The sequence below is a fragment of the Oratosquilla oratoria genome, chromosome 44 (assembly GCF_046742065.1).
Source record: "Oratosquilla oratoria isolate Oo_2021 chromosome 44, ASM4674206v1, whole genome shotgun sequence".
NCBI lineage: Eukaryota > Metazoa > Arthropoda > Malacostraca > Stomatopoda > Squillidae > Oratosquilla > Oratosquilla oratoria.
This window is the reverse complement of record NC_134820.1, coordinates 11,697,811-11,718,849: the sequence shown is the minus strand read 5'-3', so window position 1 is coordinate 11,718,849 and position 21,039 is coordinate 11,697,811. Positions and strand designations below refer to the sequence as shown.

Below are 21,039 nucleotides of genomic sequence, written 5' to 3'. Positions count from 1 at the left end.
GGAGATGGTTAAAGAAAATGGAGAAAAGTGGGAGATATGCCAGTTGTTGTTTGTTGACAACACTGCACTAATAGCAGGATCAGAGGAGGGATTAAAGAAGTTAGTGACAAGGTTTGAGAAGGTGTGCGAAAGAAGGAAGTTGAAGATAAATCTGGGTAAGGTGATGAGATGTACAAGGGGAGAATATGGCAGCAAATTGGAAGTGAGTATTAAGGAAGAGACTCTGGAGGAAGTGGATAGCTTTAGGTACTTGGGTGCAAATGTGGCAGAAAAGGGAGGAGTGGAGGTAGAATATAGGTTGAGAGAAGTAAATGCCTTGGGGGATTAAAAATGTAATGAGATACAGACATTTAGAAATGGATGCTGAGAGGAGATTGTATGAAGGAGTGATTGTGCCAGCAGCACTGTATGGGAACATAAGAGAGGAAGAGAGTTTAAATATGTTTGAGATGAAATACCTGAGAGGTATGGTAGGAGTTACTAGGCTGGATAGAGTGAGAAACAAGGTGAGGAGAGCAGGGGTGGAAAGGTAGTTGCGAAATAGGGTTGATGAAAGAGTATTGGGATGGTTTGGACACATGGAAAGAATGAGTAAAGAAAAATTAATAAAAGAGGTGTGGAAGGCAGAGGTGGAAGGAGTGAACATACTGGGGCAACAAAGGACAAGATGGATGGATGGGATAAAATGACCATTGGGAAAGAAGGAAATGTCTGTTGAGGAAAAGAGAACTCAGAAGATAGGAGTGAGTGGAGGAGGGTTGTGTATGAATGATGCTGTGATGAATGAGGGGGAGTGGGTGGGGAATATGGGAGTATATGTGAATATTTTGATGCTTCCCAAAGGAATCCCCCCCCCCCCCATTTTTTATCTTTTTCTGCATGAGGGGATGGAGAGGAGGGTCACCGATTAAATGAAGCAGCCTTGCTGCATTACTTCTGACCCAGGGCAGTGGGCAAGATGAAGGGATGACCTGTCATCCAGGAGGAGCCAAGGAAAGAGGGAGGGAGGGGTGATGAATGGGAGTGGAGTATGTGGGGATGAAATGGGTGGGAGTGGATTTATGCATTTGAGTTTTGGCTACCTCCCTTGTAAAGGGAAAAAAGCCATTGGTATGTGCATGTATGTGCTATCAGTTGTTGTTGTCGTTCCCTAGACTGTCTGTCTGAGCAATCCCGTCTCCCCAAGGAATGCCACAGCCGAAACTGGGTTTTCCCACAAATCCTTTATAGAGTGTATGTTGTGTTGTTTGCATGCATGATTGTGTATAATGCAGTCTTCCATTATGTGTTGTATGTGCTATCAGTAGTTTCTACACACTTCAGATAATACAATTTTTAAGCAAAATCTGTAAACAGGCCACTTCTTTCTTTATCCATATACTAACCTCATCATAAACATCACAGGCAAGTTCTTCAAAAAGGTGGTTCGGAAGGTTTTGGAGCTTGACTCGTGCTTCTTTGGCAAGATCTGACATATCTAATGAATCTGCCATCTCTGGAATGATCCAGTGCTGACCTGAAATGTGATCCGGTTTTCTACCACAAAGGTAAAAAGCCAGGCTATCAGTTAACTCGTACTGACATTCCTCCAGTCTAGCTGCAATCTCAGGATACCCTCCTTCACTGTAAAGAGAGAAAAACAAATTGGCTATTGTGATACTACATACATACATACATATACCAAAGGCTTTTCCCAAGCCAAAAAGAAAAAGGCATAGAAACCACTCCCACACATTCCATTTCCTATATAGTCCACTCCCCTCCACCCTCCTCCCTCCCTCTATCTTGGCACCTCCTGGATGATGGGTCATCCCTGCATCCTGTCCACTGTTCTGGGTCAGAAGCAGTGTCTCAAGACACAGCACATCCACAGCAAAGCAGCTTCATAGATTCAGCGACACCCCGCTCTCCATCCCCTCATGCAGAAAAGGAGAAGAAGGGCGAAATCCCTTCAGGCTGTGTCAAATTTTTTCTAATACATACTTCCTCACCCCCCATCTCCCAACCACTCCCCCTCATGCATCACAGCATCATCCATACACAACCCTTCTCCATTGGAAAAATCAATACAGACCTTAAGTCAGTTTTTAGAATAAGTAGGTGGTGGATGGGTATGGGTAAGTGCTTTTTGACTTGGCTACCTCTCTTCTAGGGAGGAAAAGGCCCTTGGTATAGATAAATAAACTACAAATTATTACAGGATATGCTTGTTATATATGGGGCCCATCTTTAAGATATCTGATATTTGTCAAAATCTAATCAAACCAAATACTAAGTCATTTCCTAACTGTGACAGTTGAACACATTTCTGGAACCCCTTGCAATTGCTACCATAGCACCTGACAAAACTATTGGCCCTTGGGGAAGATTGTGTTCAGAGTTTGTGGTTAACAATTTAAAATTCTAGGAAGGTTTAACATCACTAATATCACCAGGGCGGTGGGCAGGGTGCAGGGATGACCCGTCATCCAGGAGGTGCTCAGATGAGAGGAAGGGTGGGAGGGGTGTGGAGTGTATTTAGGGATGAAATGGGTGGGAGTGTTTTTATACCTTTCCCTTTTTGGCTACCTCCCTTGGAAGGGGGAAAAAGCCTTGGTATATGTATGTATGTATGTAATATCATTCTTCTCCCACATCTTTTGATACCATGGTCAGGTATCATACAAAATTTTCATCTTCTTATTTGTGTTAAAAGTAAAAGATAACCCCTTTTTCATTTTTCTTTGTCTGACGCATGGACTTTTTCATATAAACATGTTTTACAATACCAAATCCTGAAAGGATGATCTCGTCTGATCTATAAATTTTCTGTGCAGGTAGGGAAGAGGGGATGTTGTCTTACAATGAAGCAGTGAGGGTACACCAATGCTGGCTGGTAAGTTCTGCTATGGAAGCACTATGTCAAGCTGCAGTACCTTTGACCAGCAATGTGATGGGGGACAGGAATGACCTTCCATTCACTAGGGGCTTAGATGGGAAGAATGATGATATTTGATCTCCGAGGCTTCCCAAGGGAATCAGTTGTGAGGCTATCCGGGTGACTCGTATGCTACCCAGCCACGTGAGCCATGGCTGGCTGCATGACCATCACACAACCTCTTTGAAGAAAAATGCATGCAATGCCAGCATTGACTAGCGATGACTAAACACACCTTGGCCAGCCACCTGATATACAACTGGATCCATTGAGGAAGGCATACTCTCTGTTTTTGTGAGTCACCAACATCAAATGTTTTTGCCTCAGACTTCCCTAAACATCACACTTTGACCTCATGCTAACTAGAAGCATGGGTCATGACCTGCCTTTGTATATAAAGGATGGACCAACACTGAAGATACGGACACAACTAAAAACACAGTTGTCACCCCCCAACTCCTTCCTACCTGTGCCTAACATTCATTGCTAAATAAAACCAACTCTCTCTCCATCACAGTTTGCCTTCAACCAGCCTAACATTTGGCACCCAACGTGGGGAAAGACCGCCTTAACATGTACTTATGTTATCATCAACTTTCTAGACACATCTCCACCATCAACTCTCCACTACAATTTTTTTCTGGAACTCCACACTTCCCAACCATTCTGTCTATTGGTTCATTTCCTACCCTAGCATTAAGATCTCCCAATACCACTACATTGACATTTCTCCCTAAACCCTCTATGTATTCATTTAAATCTGTCCAAAAAGCCTTCCCTTCCTCTACACTCTTCTCACTTCCAGGTCCACATGCACTTACAGCATAACAGAGGGGCAGTCGCAGTATAATAAAGTATCATAATTTCTCTATGAATAGAGATATCCTCTATCACAGACAAAATGATGTGTGGCTCTGGTCCACAGGGGTGCCCCATATAGACCCTAAAGTATCAGTTGCATGCTACTGAGCAGCTTTCAACCCCACAATAACATGCAGCCAATATCCCAGACAGGGTATTGGCTGCTTGTAAGGCAGAAAAACTCCCTTGGAATTATACATATGGATGTACATGTTCCACACACAACTCTTAACCTCTTGAATCTAAGTCAATTTCTCATGCACAGCATTGGGTGCCTGATGTACAATGATTCAATGATGTATCTCAATACTCACATTATAAATTATAAAGTCACTGCTGATTTACTTCTCTTTTACTCTGAGTAATAATAAACACAAAAAATACAATCAATCCAGTTCACAGAATTTGGGGGTCATTCAATTATAACTAAAAAATAAATATAATCAGGATGTCAACACTGGCACCCTTGTATACCCACTCGCGCCTCATGATGCCTACATAGGCATTATTGCATGGAAGAAATTAACAATTCCCCAACTCATGGTCCCTCTCTGAGGCTGTTGCAGGGTGAGTGTGTGCTTTGAATCAGCCATCCCTTTATAAGGGTGTAAATGACAGACCCACCTGGCATAATGGCTGGGTGAATTACCCTGTCCATCCACAGCACCTGGATCAGCACCATATACGATGAGCAATTCTACTTGCATGGCCTGACCTGCTCTCGAAGCTACATGGATTGGACAGCAACCTTTCTCCTAGAAAGAAACATTTCATCAATTAATATAATCAACTGGAGGCTGTAGGTCTTCTACAAGAGAGACCTGAGGCAACAGATTAATATAATTATATCAACAACTTTTTAAATGTATACAGGTGTAAATATGGAAAGAAAGACAAGGACAACATAAATTTTAAAGCAATATAAACTAACTGGATGATAAAAATTAGGATCTGCTCCAAGAGAGAGTAACCGAAGGGAAGTCTCTAGATTAGCTGTGCGAACACTGGAATGAAGCTGCCTACTGACATCACCCTCTGCACCAGCTGGATCCTCTCGACTAGGTCGGTACACGAAGGAGAGCATCTGATGTTTAGCACGAATAAAGTCTGCTTTGGTTGGGCTGTAAATATAGAAAGAGCAATTATTGAATAATCAAAACCATATATGCTACAAATAGATAATTTTCTGATACATAAAGTCTGCCCTATCCTGGTCAACTTGTCTCATACCATATGAACCAAGTCTTTCACTTAAATGAAGAGAAAAGAAGAAATTTTGGGAGGGAGGGAGAGGGAAAAAGAAAATCATATGTGCTCAAATCTGTGTTTACATAAGTGATTTGGTTTGGTTTAATGTCACAAATTCCCCCTATTGGGAGGCTAGGACGGTGCCCGTTACAGTGGACTTTATAGCGTGGAATTTAATGAACCACCCTTAGTTCAACACGCCCCAAGCAAGGTTCGAATTGTCATTGTCTCAACCTCTGCCACAAGTAATGACGCCCTAAACTGTTTGGCCAGCGAGCCTCCAAGTGAAATGTTAATTTGGGTATTTCATCAACACAAATTTCCAACTCCAGAAACTATACATACTGGACAGGATCCTTGGGTTGAGGTTTCCGACGCCCTGTTTTGGCATGGCTTGGGTCAAGCAAGGTGTGCTCCCATATGTTGTTGGCCCCACTGCTATTTACTCTGTGGACCATCTGAAACAATTGAGTGATCATGACATATCAGACTAGTGGGTAACAACATCACTGGATATTTAAGTTTTGAACCATATAGTAATGGTACCACCCCTATGCTCTGAAGCAAAGGGTAGCAGAGACCTGGTAAGTTCTCTTTGTATGATTATGACAATGCACATTACACAGCAAAAACTCACTGTAAGTAGTGTGGGGTTCCACGTTGCTTTTTTTAGGGATTTAACTTGAGAAACGTGTCTACCAAGAGATCTGTGTACACTGCAACACTCATCGCACATAAGAATGCCACGATTGATTGAGGCCCAGCCAGGTTCTGGAAGAGAAAAACAAATGTTGATTTATGTACAACATCCTCCCACCTGGACAATTAAAATCAATAGTAGCAGTAACTATTAATCAAAATATGGCTTCATCCCTCAATTGCCCTCATTATAGATCTAAGGGTCTCTTCTCAGCTTGCTTTATCTTTGCTATTAATTGTAAAATGCAACAATAACTAAATACTACATAATAAACACAAAAATAATATGAACATAATAGTAATAAATACAAAAAATTAATAACAACATAAATATGATACAGATAATAAATTCATATCCAGGGGTCAATGATGGGTACCTGCTTGTGGTGGTTCTGTAAGATATACAGTAGAGCTGCTCATTTTCAAAACCTGTCAACCCCCTTCACTTCCATTTGAAGGATTGACACGGTCTCCAGACTCTGAATCTCTTACCAACTTCAACTATATTTCATGCTCCTTTTCAACAATGGAAAGTTAACAACCAGTAACTGCTCTCCTCTTACAACTTTCAGTGATTGACATGAAACAATCCTATACTAATCTATCTATATACCCAGGGGTTCCCCCTTATAAGGGATCTATATTTATATGACACAAAACTAAAGTCCAGATTTTTTTCACAGGGAGATCTGTAAGAGGGTCCAAGGACTATGGTCACTGTGGGGCTATGGGTTTTTCCACTCCTTGACACTCAAGGCAACAATTATTATTATTATTATTATTACAAAAAGCAAAGGCATAAGAGGGTCTGGGAGTTTTCCAACCAGAACCCTAAGGTTTGGGTCTTTTAATGTGCATGGATGTGGTACAGATGAGAGTAAAAGGCTGTATGTTTGTGAGAAGAAAGATGGATGTGTTGGCATTGAGTGAAACTAGGTTGAAAGGAGTGGGCAAGTTTGAGTTTGGGAGTGTAGTTGGGAGGGTGTCAGGAGTGAAGAGAGGATGAGGGAGAGAAGGGGTGGCTATACTAGTAAGTGAAGAGATAGGTAAACGTGTGGTGGAGTGGAGGGAGGTTTCTTCAAAGTTAATGTGGATGAGGGTGAAACTAGGGAGATGTGGGTTTTTGTAAGTGCATATGGGCCTGGTAGTGAGAAGAGCATAGAGGAAAGGGAGGCTTTTTGGATAGATTTAAACGAGTGCATAGAGGGTTTAAGGAGAGATGGCAATGTAGTGGTATTGGGAGATCTCAATATTAGGGTTAGATATGAATCAATAGATGGAATGGTTGGGAAGTGTGGAGTTAAGAAAAAAAAAAAAATGTAGTGGGGAGATGATGGTGATGTGTCTAGAGTTGATAGCAAATACATTGTTAAGGAAGTCAAGAATAAGTACACATGGAAGAGGGTGGTGGATGGAAGGGTGGTAGATATGGCTTTAATGGACTATATAGTGGTAACCAGGAAAAGAGTAGGAAGAGTTTTGGATGTACATGTTCTAAGAGGAGGGAGTGGGATAGCAGATCATGTTTTGGTGGAAGGTAAGTTGAGAGTGGAGGATAGATGGAGAAAGAGGAAAAGAATAGAAGGTAGTAAACTGCTTAACCTCTTCTATACAGTGCCGCCTACGTAGGCGGCATAAGGAGCAAGTGGATACGTGAGGCTGCCATATTGGCATCTTGATTATATTTATTGTAGTTGTCCCTGCATAACTGACATACTCTCTAAACTGGCTTCATCACATTTTCTATGGTTATCAAAATTCACGGGTGAAAGAGAGAACAATAGATATAAGCGGTGACTATTTTTCATGATGCGAGTATTATGACGTAACATCATATGTCTGGCAGCTAAAGCTGCCCGCGAGATTTTGGCCTGGAGGGAAGTGGTTAAATGAGGAGGAAAAGAAGCTGAGAGAGGAGTGGGAGGGCGTGAAGGATAGAGCAGAGCTAGGAGTGGTGGAGGAATGAGGATGTTTCAAGGAGGGAGTCACAAGGTGTACAAAGATGGTGTGTGGAACAAGGAGGATGTGAGGAAATAGAAGGAAGAAGGAAAGGTAGATAGTGGTGGGATGATGAAGCAAAGAAGGTTGTAGAAGAGAAGAAATGAGCATTCACAGATTGGTTACATAACTGGACAAGAGAATCATATGAGAGGTACAAAGAAAAGAGAAGTAAAGCATAAGATAAAGGAGGCAAAGAGAAGAGCAGTGGTGAAATGGGGTAAGAGTGTGACTGAAAATTTTGAAAGAAATAAAAATATGTTTTGGAAGGAAATTACAAGAGGAAGAGGAGGCAAATCAAATAGAGAAAGGTAAAAGGTGCAGATGGAAGGATGATGAAGCAAAGAAGGTTGTAGAAGAGAAGAAATGAGCATTCACAGATTGGTTATACAACTGGACAAGAGAATCATAAGAGAGGTACAAAGAAAAGAGAAGTAAAGCATAAGATAAAGGAGGCAAAGAGAAGAGCAGATGTGAAATGGGGTAAGAGTGTGACTGAAAATTTGGAAAGAAATAAAAATATGTTTTGGAAGGAAATTACAAGAGGAAGAGGAGGCAAATCAAATAGAGAAAGGTAAAAGGTGCAGATGGAGGGATGATAATGGAAGAGATGGCAGTAAGAGAATATGGGCAGAGTATTTTAGGGAGTTGCTAAATGTGGATGATAGGGAGGGAAAGGCAGTTGCAGAGAGAAGTATTAAGAAAATGACAGTGATGGGCAAAATGGAAGAGAAACAAGGAAAGATGAGGTGAAAGCAGTTATTAAAATGATGAGAGCAGGTAAGGCACCTGGGTTGGATGGGTGTCATGCGGAATGTTTAAAAAAGGGAAGTACAGTGATGGTGGACTGGCTGGTGAGGTTGTTTAATGTTTGTCTAAAAGAGGGTAGAGTGCCAGAGGACTGGAGGAGTGTCTGTGTAGTTCCACTTTACAAGGGAGATGGGGACAAGTATGTGTGTAGTAGTTTCAGAGGGATCAGTTTATTGAGTGTGGTTGGGAAAGGTTATAGGAGTGTTTTGACTGAGAGGATTAGGAGGGGAACAGTGTTGGTTTAGGACAGGTAGGGGTTGTGTGGATCAGATTTTTGTGGTAAGATAGATATGCGAGAAAATTTTAGGAAAAGATAAGGATGTTTTTTGGGCCTTTATGGATCTGGAAAAGGCTTATGATAGGGTGAACAGGAAGGCACTGTGGGAGATATTTCTGATATATAGGATAGGAGGAAAGCTATGAAGAGCAGTCAAGAGTTTTCATGAGAGTAGTAGAGCATGTGTTAGAATTAGAAATAGAGTGGTTTGAGGTAAAGGTGGAACGTGTTATGTTGCTTTGGCTGTTCAATCTATACATGGATGGGGTGGTGCAAGAGGTAAATGCAAGGGTAATGGGCCAGGGATTGGGGATGGCTAAAGAAAATTGAGAAAAGTGGGAGATAAGCCAGATGTTGTTTGCTGATGACACTGCACTTGTAGCAGGCTCAGAGGAGGGATTAAGGAAGTCAGTGACAGAGTTTGGGAAGGTGTGCGAAAGAAGGAAGTTGAAGATAAATGTGGGTAAAAGTAAGGTTATGAGATGTACAACAGGAGAGGGTGGCAGTAAATTGGAAGTGAGAATTAAGGGAGAGAAACTGGAGGAAGTGGACAATTTAAGATACTTGGGTGTGAATGTGGGGGGAAAGGGAGGAGTGGAGGTAGAATGTAGGTTGAGAGAAGCATGTAAATGCCTTGCAGGATTAAAAAGTGTAATGAGAAACACATTTGGGAATGGATGCTAAGAAGAGATTGTATGAAAGAGTGATTGTGCTGACAGCACTGTTTGGAGAAAACCTGGAACAAGAGAGAGGAAGAAAGGGTTTAAATGTGAGATGAAATGCCTGAGAAGTATGATAGGGGTTACTAGGTTGGATAGAGTGAGAAATGAGGTGAGGAGGAGAGTGGGGGGTGGAAGGAGAGTTGGGAGATAGGGTTGATGAAAGATGTTTGGGATGGTATGGGCACATGGAAAGAATGAATGAAGATTAGTAAAAGAGGTGTGGAAGTTAGAGGTGGAGGGAGTGAATATGAGGGGGCAACCAAGGATGAGATGGATGGATGGGGTAAAAGGAGCGATGGGAAAGAGGGGAATGTCTGTTGAGGAAGGAAGGGAGAAGACAGAAGATAGGGATGAGTTGAGAATGGTTGTGTTTGAATGATGCTGTGATGCATGGAAGGAATTGGGTGGGGGATGAGGGAGTATGTGTGAATGATATTTCGATGCAGCCCAAAGGGATTTCTCCCTGTCTTCTTTTTTTCTGCATGAGGGGGCAGAAAGGGAGGATTGCTGATTAAGTGAAGCGGCCTTGCTGAGTATGTGCTGTCTTGCTGCATTGCTTCTGACCCAAGATAGTAGGTGAGATGCAGGGATGACCAGTCATCCAGGAGCCAAAAAAAGAGGGAGGGAGGGAGGGAGGGGTGGTGAATGGGAGTGGAGTATGTGGGGATGAAATGGGTGGGAGTGGATTTATGTCTTTGACTTTGGCTACCTCCCATGTGATCCGACTAGGTCAATGTGAAGAAAGGGATGACTGGGTCAGATGTATATGAAAGCACAGGTACTAGTTGGGGAGATAGGGTTGAGGTGTCGGGGCAGGGGGGGGGGTTCTAAAACATCGAAAGTAAATTCAGCTATGCATCTTTTTTTAACCACTTCCATATGGTGACGCCTACGTAGGCATCATTAGGAGCAAGTGGGTACGCGATGATGCCGACGTCGGCATCTTGATTATATTCATTGTAGTCGTCCCTACGTAACCTCCATTCTCTCTAAACTGGCTTCATATTTTCTATGGTTATCAAAATACACGAGTGAAAGAGAACGAACGATTGAGCACTGACTTTATTTTTTATAATGCGATTATTATGACGCAACATCGCACGTCGGGCAGCTAATGCTGCCAGACGCGCGATGTGCCCCGGAGTGAAGTGGTTAAAGAATGAAGGTCACAATGATGACATTTGTATCAGTGAAGCAGTCATCTGGAGTCCACTGCTGAACATAACCCTCTCCTAACCTCTTCCCTGAGTTGCAACTGCCAACCTCAACTGAATCACTCCTGTAAACTTCTCTCTATCTCTCCACACTTCCATCTTTTGGCATCCAATCAGTAAGACACTTGCTTTAACTCTTACCACCTTTCCTAGTTAATTTCCCTGCCAAGTTACATTCCCTCTCCTTTAATTCCTACGTGATGTCTTTCACTACTGTCTACTCTCTTACAATTAATTTTGATAGAAATCTTGAACATGGTCTGGAGACGGAGTGTGAGCCCCTGACAGAATCACGGGGGTCAACTGGTTTAGAAAATAGACAGCCTTACTGTCCATCTTGAAGGACCACCACATGCTGGTGCCTGTCACTGGTTCTTGAATAAATATACAAGTGTACGAAAAATCAAGATAGAAAAAAAGTAATGGTTTACTTATTTTCTTTTTTTTATATAAACTTACATTTATTATTCAGCTAAACCTAAAATACCAATTTTTGTTGTAAAATTTTTGAGTTATGCTTAGAACAGTATCACAGCTTTTCTTTGAAATGAGCAAATTATCTATGATAGAAAATGGTGTGTACACAGTACACTACATGTAGTGCCCTATGTAATACATGTACTTCTTAGGCGCTGTGTGTTTCATTTATGCGATAATTTGTAATCAATCTTAACAATATTCATACCATAAATGCGAAAATGTATAGTGCTGTGAAGTGAGTTAGAGTGATATCTTTTGTTTACACACATTTTTTATTTTGTTATAAAGCATGAAGATTTGTAATGATATGGACAGGGTTATATCCCTAGTTAATTTGAATTATGAAAATGTTACTTTTAATTAATTCCATTTCATATGTCAAAGATGTTTAATTATATTATTCAACAATAACAGCAACAACAATAATAATAACATATATAGCAGTGGGCTCGTGTCATATTTATATACGAGCATTTAGTCATTATGTTTAAGTTCATTATACCAGTTTCAAACTACAGTGCTAAGTGATGGTGATTGGTGGCCAAATCAAACATCAGCCAGGTTGCATACCACCTCTCTAGAAAACAAATACATATCTTAAGGGGGAGATGTATGACATTTTGGCAGAGGTATGGGTGTTAAACTGAATTACAATTAGGTTTCTCAAATATACCTTGGTAAATCACTATGGGAGTATTGTCGCTTAAACAGTGACATTGCTACCACAATGTAAACAGTGTACATTAAATCAGTATTACAGTTGGTGTTGTAATTTTTTGTAAATTCCAGCCAATATTTGGGAATACCCAACTAATCTTCACCTAACCTAACCTCAGGAAACTTGGGTAATTATGGCAAATTTCACCACAACATTTGTCATGAATTGTATTTTTTGTTTCCATACAACTTCAAATAGAATAGAGCAATCTGAATTTTTCATAACTACCTTGATCCACATAACATGAACTATACTAACTTCAAAACTGACATACAGCTGACAAGAGTACTTCACATTAAACTGGTTTGGTCAGGTGTGCTCCAAAGACTGCTCTAGATATACCAACCATTTCCATATTAGGTAATATATTTAAGCTTAAATTGGTATGGTAAGTCTTGGGCTTCTATTAATTATAACAACTGAGTGAAGGCCGCAGGTTCTTCGTAAGTGAAACTACAACAATGAACAGATATCCAAGACATTTAGGTGAGGTCGGGCACAAGTCAAGTGCCTCCACTTTTTTTCATCGTCTTACCTGGCGCCCCACAGTCTGCACAAACATCTTGCAACGTTCTGGGCTTGGTTCTTGCCCCTGCCCCAAGGCGTGCCATCCTCAATCATTCTCCGTCCTAGAAAACTCGAACATAATACAACTTTTATGTATACTGCCTTCGCCACTTAGAAAAGTTTCTCAACTTCTGTTTTCATTGACAATTCCATATGGTAAAATTAGTTCTTTTAAAATGTGTTATTTTTAAATAGAATACTCACATATTTTGATCATTTTAATCAAATACAATATTTAGATAATCTGATCAAGCAATTTCTATTAGATTATGTTATTTTACACTAAGACACAACATAATATATTGCCTTAAAATTATTGGAACATAGTTCAATCATTGTGCGGGCAAACTTTAGTTCTGGAAATGGCAGGCCAGTGTACAGTCAAGTGTCACTGAGAAAAAATAATACTTCTCCTTGGCAGAAACAGTACTGAATATACACATTTCCATAGTGATATTACTTTAGATGAAAATATCACGCAAGAGCTACTCATTTAATTTTTTCTTTACAAATACTTTAACATTTATTATTAATGTTTTGCAAATTAATTTTTTTATCATTTGCCTATTAGATAAGAAAAGTAAAATGAAAATCACTATTGTCCCTCTTCCGTTTTCTCCTGAACTTCATTCATATTATACCTATGTATCTATATAACAGGGGCTTTTTCACACTTACCAGGGAGGTAACCAAAGTCAATAGGGAAATATGCCCACTCCCACACATTACACTCCCATGAACAACCGTTTCCTCCCTCTCATCTCATATTATACACCGTTATATATATATATATATATATATATATATATATATATATATATATATATATATATTATATATATATATATATATATATATATATATATATATATATATATATACAGTGGTGTGATTCAAATATTTTGTCATCCGGTTATATATATATATATATATATATATATATATATATATATATATATATATATATATATATATATATATATATATATATATTTATATATACAGTGGTGGGATTCAAATATTTTGTCATCCGGTTATATATATATATATACATTATATACATATATATATATATATATATATATATATGTATATGTATATATATATGTATATATGTCAAATTTGCATTACTTATGTCCACATGTTGATCCTGGATTCTAACAAATAAAATGATCAATCATAGCTATTTCCCAAATGAAATATGTAAGAAATTTTTAAACATCATATAATGATATAGAGGTAATGATAAACTTGATAATATGAAGATATATCTATGCAGCGGCGGCGCCAGGAATTTTTAGTTGGGGAGGCTAAGCAACTTTTTTTGGGGGGGCTGAGCAAATTTTTTGGGGGGGCTAATAGTAATATGATAATACACATATATTATCCTCATTTCAGAGGGGAGGGGGTTAATGGTTGGGCTAGCACTGATGGCTGACAAATCTTTAGCCCTGGCAATTAATGATTCCACTTAATAAAATTATTTCAATGAGTGTTTTAAATTTTCAATTTGCTCATTTCAGTTGGGGGGGCTGGCCACTTTTTTGGGGGGCTAAAGTATAGATGGTGGTCGTTCGCCAAATTAGCAAAAAAGCCATTAGATATAGAGTATTAATTAAAATAAAAAAGGCCATATTTTGAACCTAGCTGCCAGTGTAATTTCCTTGAAATATTACGCCTTCATCTGGCAAAATTTGTAATTCAGTCATTTGCTAGAAATCGTAAATATTTCAGGAAATTAATTCGTACGTTTTAATAAGTTATTGTTTTACTTTTTATCATGGTAACAAACCTAGTCACCACTTGTGTAAATAAACTATGCACTAAATCACTAACGAAACGTACCTTTCAGGTACTTACCGGATACAGGAGACCAGTGACAATGACTGACAGCGACTAGCCAGTTTCCCAGTTAACCGGTTAGCCGAACTAATAAAATTCCGTGCGACGGTTCTAACGAACCGGTGCGAACCGGTTGAATCCCACTACTGTATATATATATATATATATACACACACACACAATAATAATTGGTAGGTAACATGTGATTCATCATGGAATTGGATCACGTGCTGGATTAGTGACCGACAGTTATTGCCCTTCCAGATGAAATCTTAGCTCCCGGGAAAGTGGGTAGAGTTGTGAACATAAGAATGAAGGAGACTGCAAGAGACCATAAGGCCTACACTAGGCCTTATGGTCTGGGTGGAGACCAGATTGAAGACCCTATGGTTAGCAGGCTAAGTTGGTACTACTACACCAGCAAGCCGATGTGAAGCTAAGGAAATGTGTAGAATGCCTAGGTATCCTTTAAAAAGTCCTATTACATAACATAAGAACACAAGGATGAAGGAGACTGGAAGAGATCATAAGGCCTACACTAGGCAGTTCTAATTGTTTTTATTTTTATTAATTTTGATTTTATTTACATTGCACGAACCTCTTGAATAAAGCTAACATTCAGCCATTAGAAGCAATTTATTTTTCTTTTACATTCCCCTAATCAAACTGTATATAGTCGACAAAATATATAGGAAATGTGATTTCATTTCATACACCGCCTTGTATTTTTAAGCATTGTACAGAATGCCAAGGCTTCCACTTCGCTGGGTTACACGACTGCGCAAACTTCTGCCACGTCACTCCTGCTAATTTCTCTATATCGTCTCTCCACTATATGTCTGGTTTCCCTCTTCCACGCTTCCCATCTCGCGGCGCCCAGTCAGTAACACTTGCTTCATCTCCCATCCTCTTTTATCAGTAATCATAACACTGATCTCTACTAACTACTTTCCTCTCTGTGCATTTTGCGCTGTCTTCATTGCCATTGCCAGTTTCAAAATTTCGCATCCGTAGATCATAGCTGGGGTTATATAGTGAAATTTGCGTCAGATATAAAAGTAGGGCCGTTATACCTCTTACGTTCCTATATAATATATCTACTTTTTTATCCAAGTGTGATATGTCTTTATTAGATTTTATTGGATTTAGAATTACTTATTGACTATCAAGTCTTTGGATTATTGTGTTTGTCTTAATTGATTGCAGTATATGTTTCTTTTTTTCAATATTCTTACTTTTGGACATAATCATTTTCAGGAAAAGTGAAGTGAACCATTATGGCAAACGACGCTTTCGTGATGTTTCATGACATCGTGTTCGTAAGTACGAGGGATGGCGTCGTGGACTCGTGGGTACAGACAGTTGCTCTGCGATAGCAAGAAGGCAGACCTTTATTCAGCACAGTTTTGGTTAGGTTAGCGTTCTATGTAACGAGGGTAAATACAGAAACACAGAAATGTGCTGAGCAACTGTCCGCCTTTTCACTTTTCTGCTTACTAACTGTTCGTTATCCGAAGCGACAGCCAATAACGAGACGGTAAAGAATAGATGAAAAAATGCAACATGCCCGGTATCTATTACTATATCACGATACAAAATTATACAGGAAATAGATATTAACCAGTATAGTAAGAATGTACTTCAGCGTATGGGTATATGGTGTGAAGTTGCCTTACAGTAGGAAGATAGTGAAGAAAATGACTGGTTAGTTTGGCTGCGTTTGTAAATGATAATTGCATATTTCAACTATGAAGCGCCGTGTTATGCAAAACTATAGAAATATATTTCATAATATTACAAATTAGGTGTTTATATATATTTGGACGGCAACCAATTTCACTTTTTTTTTATTATTATTTTTTTTTTTTTACATAGTTTCAAAGTAAAATTACCTGGAATAAATAATCGAAGGAAACGAACAATGACGACCTTTACGTTTTTCAATATTTGTCACTCGTTATTTACTGCTTTGCAGTAATCAGTTCCACAGTTTTTCTTTGTTCAAAGATACTGAGAATTTTTTGCAGTGAAACCGTAGGAAACGATATATGTTCTGTTTTTCTTGATGAATTCTATAGGGCACGCTTAACGTGCCAATATTTGTCGTTGCTGTCACCCGATGTACCAAGATCTAAGAATATAAGGTCTAACCACTTCCGACCGAATTTCGAGGGAGTTGGCGCAGCGGGCCCGTGAACGTCACCTGGCTGCTCAAAGTGGGGTTAGCGGGTCCTATAGCTGTCAGTTGAAGCTGGTCCGTCGTTCAAAAATGATGTTGCCTTCGCTCGCACCGCTCTACGCAATTAGTTATATTCTGACAAATATTATATAAAATATATATATAAATATATATAAAATATTATAGTTCCTGTCTATATATATGAATATATATATATATATATATATATATATATATATATAATATATAAAATATTATAGTTCCTGTCTTCCTTGGCGTTTCACAGTTTTCTTCAGTGTATCACAAAGAGAAAATGGACTCAGCCAAATGACGTCAGAAGTTGCGCAGAAGAATGTAAACGGTCTGACCTGTATATTTAGACCTTGCGATGTACCTACCTACTTCAATGAATGACGAACATCATTTAATTATTTTTATTGATACCTCACGAAGACGGAGAGCGAGGAAAAACAAGTCGACAACCCTTCTTTACAGTGTGGTTGTCCTAATTTGGGAAAGGTTAATTATCAACTTTAACCCCATAAACAACGACCAAATGCATGCTCTCTGTGGGGTGATGCATCGTTTTGATTAAGCTAAAGAATGAATAACTATTGCAACTGATCTCCGACGGTTTTAATTCTCAGGTTTATTGCTTCACCTTTATTTTCACCCACTGTTAAGTAATTTATCACGACCATCATCACTCAGCTTCTCATTCTTTCTTATAACATCTCCATATTCTGTATTCACCACTTCCCAACTGGAGAATAACAATTATTGATGGCTTGGTCTCAAATTATTAATTTCTAACCTGGTCAACAGTAACCCTTTACATTAGTATATGCCAATTTTAAGTCTTTTAGTTTCTTTGTATGGCCTCCATATTGTCTCTTGCTCTGTTTTCAACATACTTTCCTGTTTGTAGTTTAAAAAATAATAATAAATAAACGAATTAAATAAAAAGTAATAATAATGACAAAAATAATCTTGCTATTTTTCTCCTTTTCTCATGTTTCCCTTGGGAACACTTAAGGAGCTACCTTACTTAACTGTGTGTGCATGTGCACACATGCATTCTTTAGGGTTTAACACAAATATTCAAGCAAATATTATAAATTTTATTGAGTAAAAAAGATAAAACAAAGAAAATCTTCCCACAGGAATTGTTTTTGCCAGTAATATTTACCCAGGTAACTACTTGTATCAACAGATCTATCTTGTGACAATTTTTAGTTTGCCTCTGGGCATGATCACAAAATCTATTGTAATACAAACAGGAACTGGAAGTTTATTTCATAAACAATCCTAGAATTTTGGACTTTTTACAGTATGTCCTTGATGTAATGAGACATTAGAAGAGAGAGACATAGAGAGACTATGATGGTAAATCCTGTTCTCACTAATGCCAAACAATTCTGGGGGTCTAGGTGATGTGCTATGAATAAAAAAGTAAACAATTTTGTTTTAAAACCTTACATTAAAATTACATGTTGACTAAAATGGAGCATAGAAAAGCCACACTAATTTGCCTCTGATCATATCACCACAATGTGCTGAAGTAGTTACAACAAAAAACTTTCTTACCAGGAGGCTCAACACTAAATCCCTTTGATACACACACCATTGATCACATAATCTTAAGAGTCCCAGCTTGCCTACCCAAACGAGAGTACATTTTTTTTGCCTGAAAGATGTGTGGGTTAATGCAGGGCTCCTACCAAATACCCTGAGGCCATAGGTCTCCTATAGAAGACTTACGACAACAGATCAACTGGCATTAGCCCCCTTTACACTGGAACAGATAAGATTTATAGACATTTTTTTGTATTATCTATACTTCATCAACTTCATTTCATTATTGAAATTGAGTAACCCTTACAAGGGAAATAGGCTCTTGGTATATACAGACAGACAGATAAATCCTCAACATAAACTGCCTGGCATTAACTTAAAATCTGTAAAGTACATCACAATGCTGGAGGGGTTATTCTAAATAGTTCTCACCTAATCTAATCATCTGGCATTAACTTTAAAGAACAGTTGTACATACATGTACCAAGGGCTTTTTCCTCCTTATAAGGGAGGTAGCCAAAGTCAAAGGCATAAATCCACTCCCACCCACTTCATGGCCACACACTCCCTCTTTTCTTGGCTCCTCTTGGATGACTGGTCATTCCTGCACTTTGCCCACTGCTCTGGGTCAGTAGCAATACAGCAAGACACAGCACATTCACAGCAAGGATGCTTCATTTAATCAGCAATTTCCCCCCACCCATCTCCTCATCCTGAAAAAGAGATGATGACACTGTGCTTGCATCATAACATCATTCACATATACTCCCATCAACCCCCCCCATCCCTTTCCATGCATCATAGCATCATCCATACCCAACGATTCTCCACTCACCCCTATCTTCTGTCTTTCCCTTCCTTCTTCAACAGACATCTTTCCCAATGCCACTTTTATCCCATCCATCCATCTCATCTTTGGTCACCCCCTCACCCCATGTTCACACCCTCTACCTCTGCCTTTCACACGTCTTTTACTAATCATTTTTCACTCATTCTTTCCATGTGTCCAAACCATCCCAATATTCCTTCATCAACCATTTCTCCCAACTCCCTTTTCACCCCCGCTCTCCTCCTCACATCCTCATTTCTCACCCTATCCAGCCTAGTCATCCCTACCATACTTCTCAGGCACCTCATCTCAAACACATTAACTGTTCCTCTCTTATGTTCCATGTTTCTGCTTCATACAGTGCTCTTGGCACAATCATTTCATACAATTTCCTCTTAGCATCTATTCCCATATGTCTATTTTTCATTACATTTTTTAATCCACCAAGGCATTTACTTGCTTCTCTCAATCTACATTCTATCTCTACCTTCACATTTGCCCCCAAGCATCTAAAGCTATCCACTTTCTCTAGTCTCCCTTAATACTCATTTCCAATTTGTTGCCATCCTTTTCTCTTGTACATCTCATCACCTTACTTTTACTCACATTTATCTTCAACTTCTTTCTATTGCACACCTTCCCAAACTCCGTCACTAATTTTCTTACTCCATCCTCTGATCCTGCTACAAGCACACTGTCATCAGCAAACAACTGGCTTATCTCCCACTTTTCTCCATTTTCTTTAACTGTCTCCAATCCCCCTGGTGAAGTCCCACTTTTACCTCAAATCAGTAACTCTCTTCATTTCTAATTCTAACACATGCTCAACTACTCTCATAAAAACTCATGACTGCTCTTAAAAACTTTCTTCCTATCCCATATATCTGCAATACCTTGCGAGACTGCTTCTGACCCAGGGCAGTGGACAAGGTGCAGGGATGACCCGTCATCCAGGAGGTGCTAAGATAAGAGGGAGGGTGGAGGGGTGTGGAGTGTATTCAGGGATGAAATGGGTGGAAATGATTTTATGCCTTTTCCTTTTTGGCTACCTCCCTTGTAAGGGGGAAAAAGCCTTGGTATATGTATGTATGTACCTCCTACAGTGCCTTCCTGTATACTCTGTCATAAGCATTTTTCAAATCCATAAAGAAAGAAAGAAAAGAAAAGAAAAAGAAAAAAAAAAATCCTAAAGCTTTCTCACATATCTGCCTTACCACAAAAATCTGATCCCCGCAAGCCCTACCTGTCCTAAACCCACACTGTTCCTCACCAACTACTCCCTCTGTTCCTCTCCTAATCCTCTCAATCAAAACCCTTCTATAAGCCTTTCCAACTACACTCGACAAACTGATCCCTCTGAAACTACTACACTCACACTTGTCCTCTTTCCCCTTGTAAAGCAGAACTATACAGGCACTCCTCCAGCACTCTACCACCATTACTGTTCCTTCCTTTCTTATACACTCTGCATGACACCCATCTAAACCAAGTGCCTTAACTGCTCTCATAATTTTAATAACTGCTTTCATCTCATTTTTCCTTATTTCTCTTCCATTTTCCTCATTTATCACTGCCATTTTCTTAGCACTTACCACTGTAACTACCTTTCCGTTCCTATCCTCCTTCACATTTAAAGACTCCCAAAAATTCTCTGCCCTTCTTCCTCTTACTGCCATCTCTTTCATTATCATCTTTCCATCTGCACCTTTTACCCTTTCTTCTGTACTTGGTTTGCCTCCCTTTCCTCTCTTAATTGGCAGTTGTAAAGTATCAAAACTGCAAAAGGAGTATGAGGAATTCTTGTTTTACAGAATGGGTTGTTTGGAATTAGTCTATTATATCAAGGATATACTGTAAACCCCCACAATGTAACAAATGATAAAAATGAAAATAAACATTTAACTATGATCAATACTCAACTTTGGCACCATAAAGTAAATAACCTCCACCACCTGACATAGAGATCTCAGGATGAGTTCTGTTGTCCATAACTTGGTAGTGACGCAACCAAGTTTCCGTTAACTTCAGGTTTACACCACCGTTACATTTCAGGTCCGAAAACAGGTCCAACAGAGGCTATGGTAAAGCAAAGACATGAATATT

At 39.2% G+C, this 21,039-nt stretch overlaps 2 protein-coding genes across 7 annotated transcripts in view; both read right to left on the bottom strand.

The window, feature by feature from the left end:
• Git (ARF GTPase-activating protein GIT1) overlaps positions 1–12,670 on the bottom strand; it is a 68,892-nt gene extending 56,222 nt beyond the window's left edge. For all 5 annotated transcript variants that reach the window (XM_076180589.1, XM_076180591.1, XM_076180592.1 and 2 more), the window contains exons 1-6: positions 12,480–12,670; positions 5,664–5,797; positions 5,372–5,484; positions 4,710–4,899; positions 4,403–4,533; positions 1,386–1,623 (exon numbers count right to left, since the gene is read on the bottom strand). In XM_076180589.1, coding sequence (XP_076036704.1) covers positions 1,386–1,623; positions 4,403–4,533; positions 4,710–4,899; positions 5,372–5,484; positions 5,664–5,797; positions 12,480–12,555 — 882 coding nt within the window. In that variant the 5' untranslated portion in view covers positions 12,556–12,670. The remainder of the gene's footprint in view (positions 1–1,385; positions 1,624–4,402; positions 4,534–4,709; positions 4,900–5,371; positions 5,485–5,663; positions 5,798–12,479) is intronic.
• A 4,969-nt stretch (positions 12,671–17,639) lies between these two features.
• Trmt6 (tRNA methyltransferase 6 non-catalytic subunit) overlaps positions 17,640–21,039 on the bottom strand; it is a 34,507-nt gene continuing 31,107 nt past the window's right edge. For both annotated transcript variants that reach the window (XM_076180318.1, XM_076180319.1), the window contains exon 10: positions 17,640–21,012. In XM_076180318.1, the coding sequence (XP_076036433.1) occupies positions 20,845–21,012 (168 nt within the window). In that variant the 3' untranslated portion in view covers positions 17,640–20,844. The remainder of the gene's footprint in view (positions 21,013–21,039) is intronic.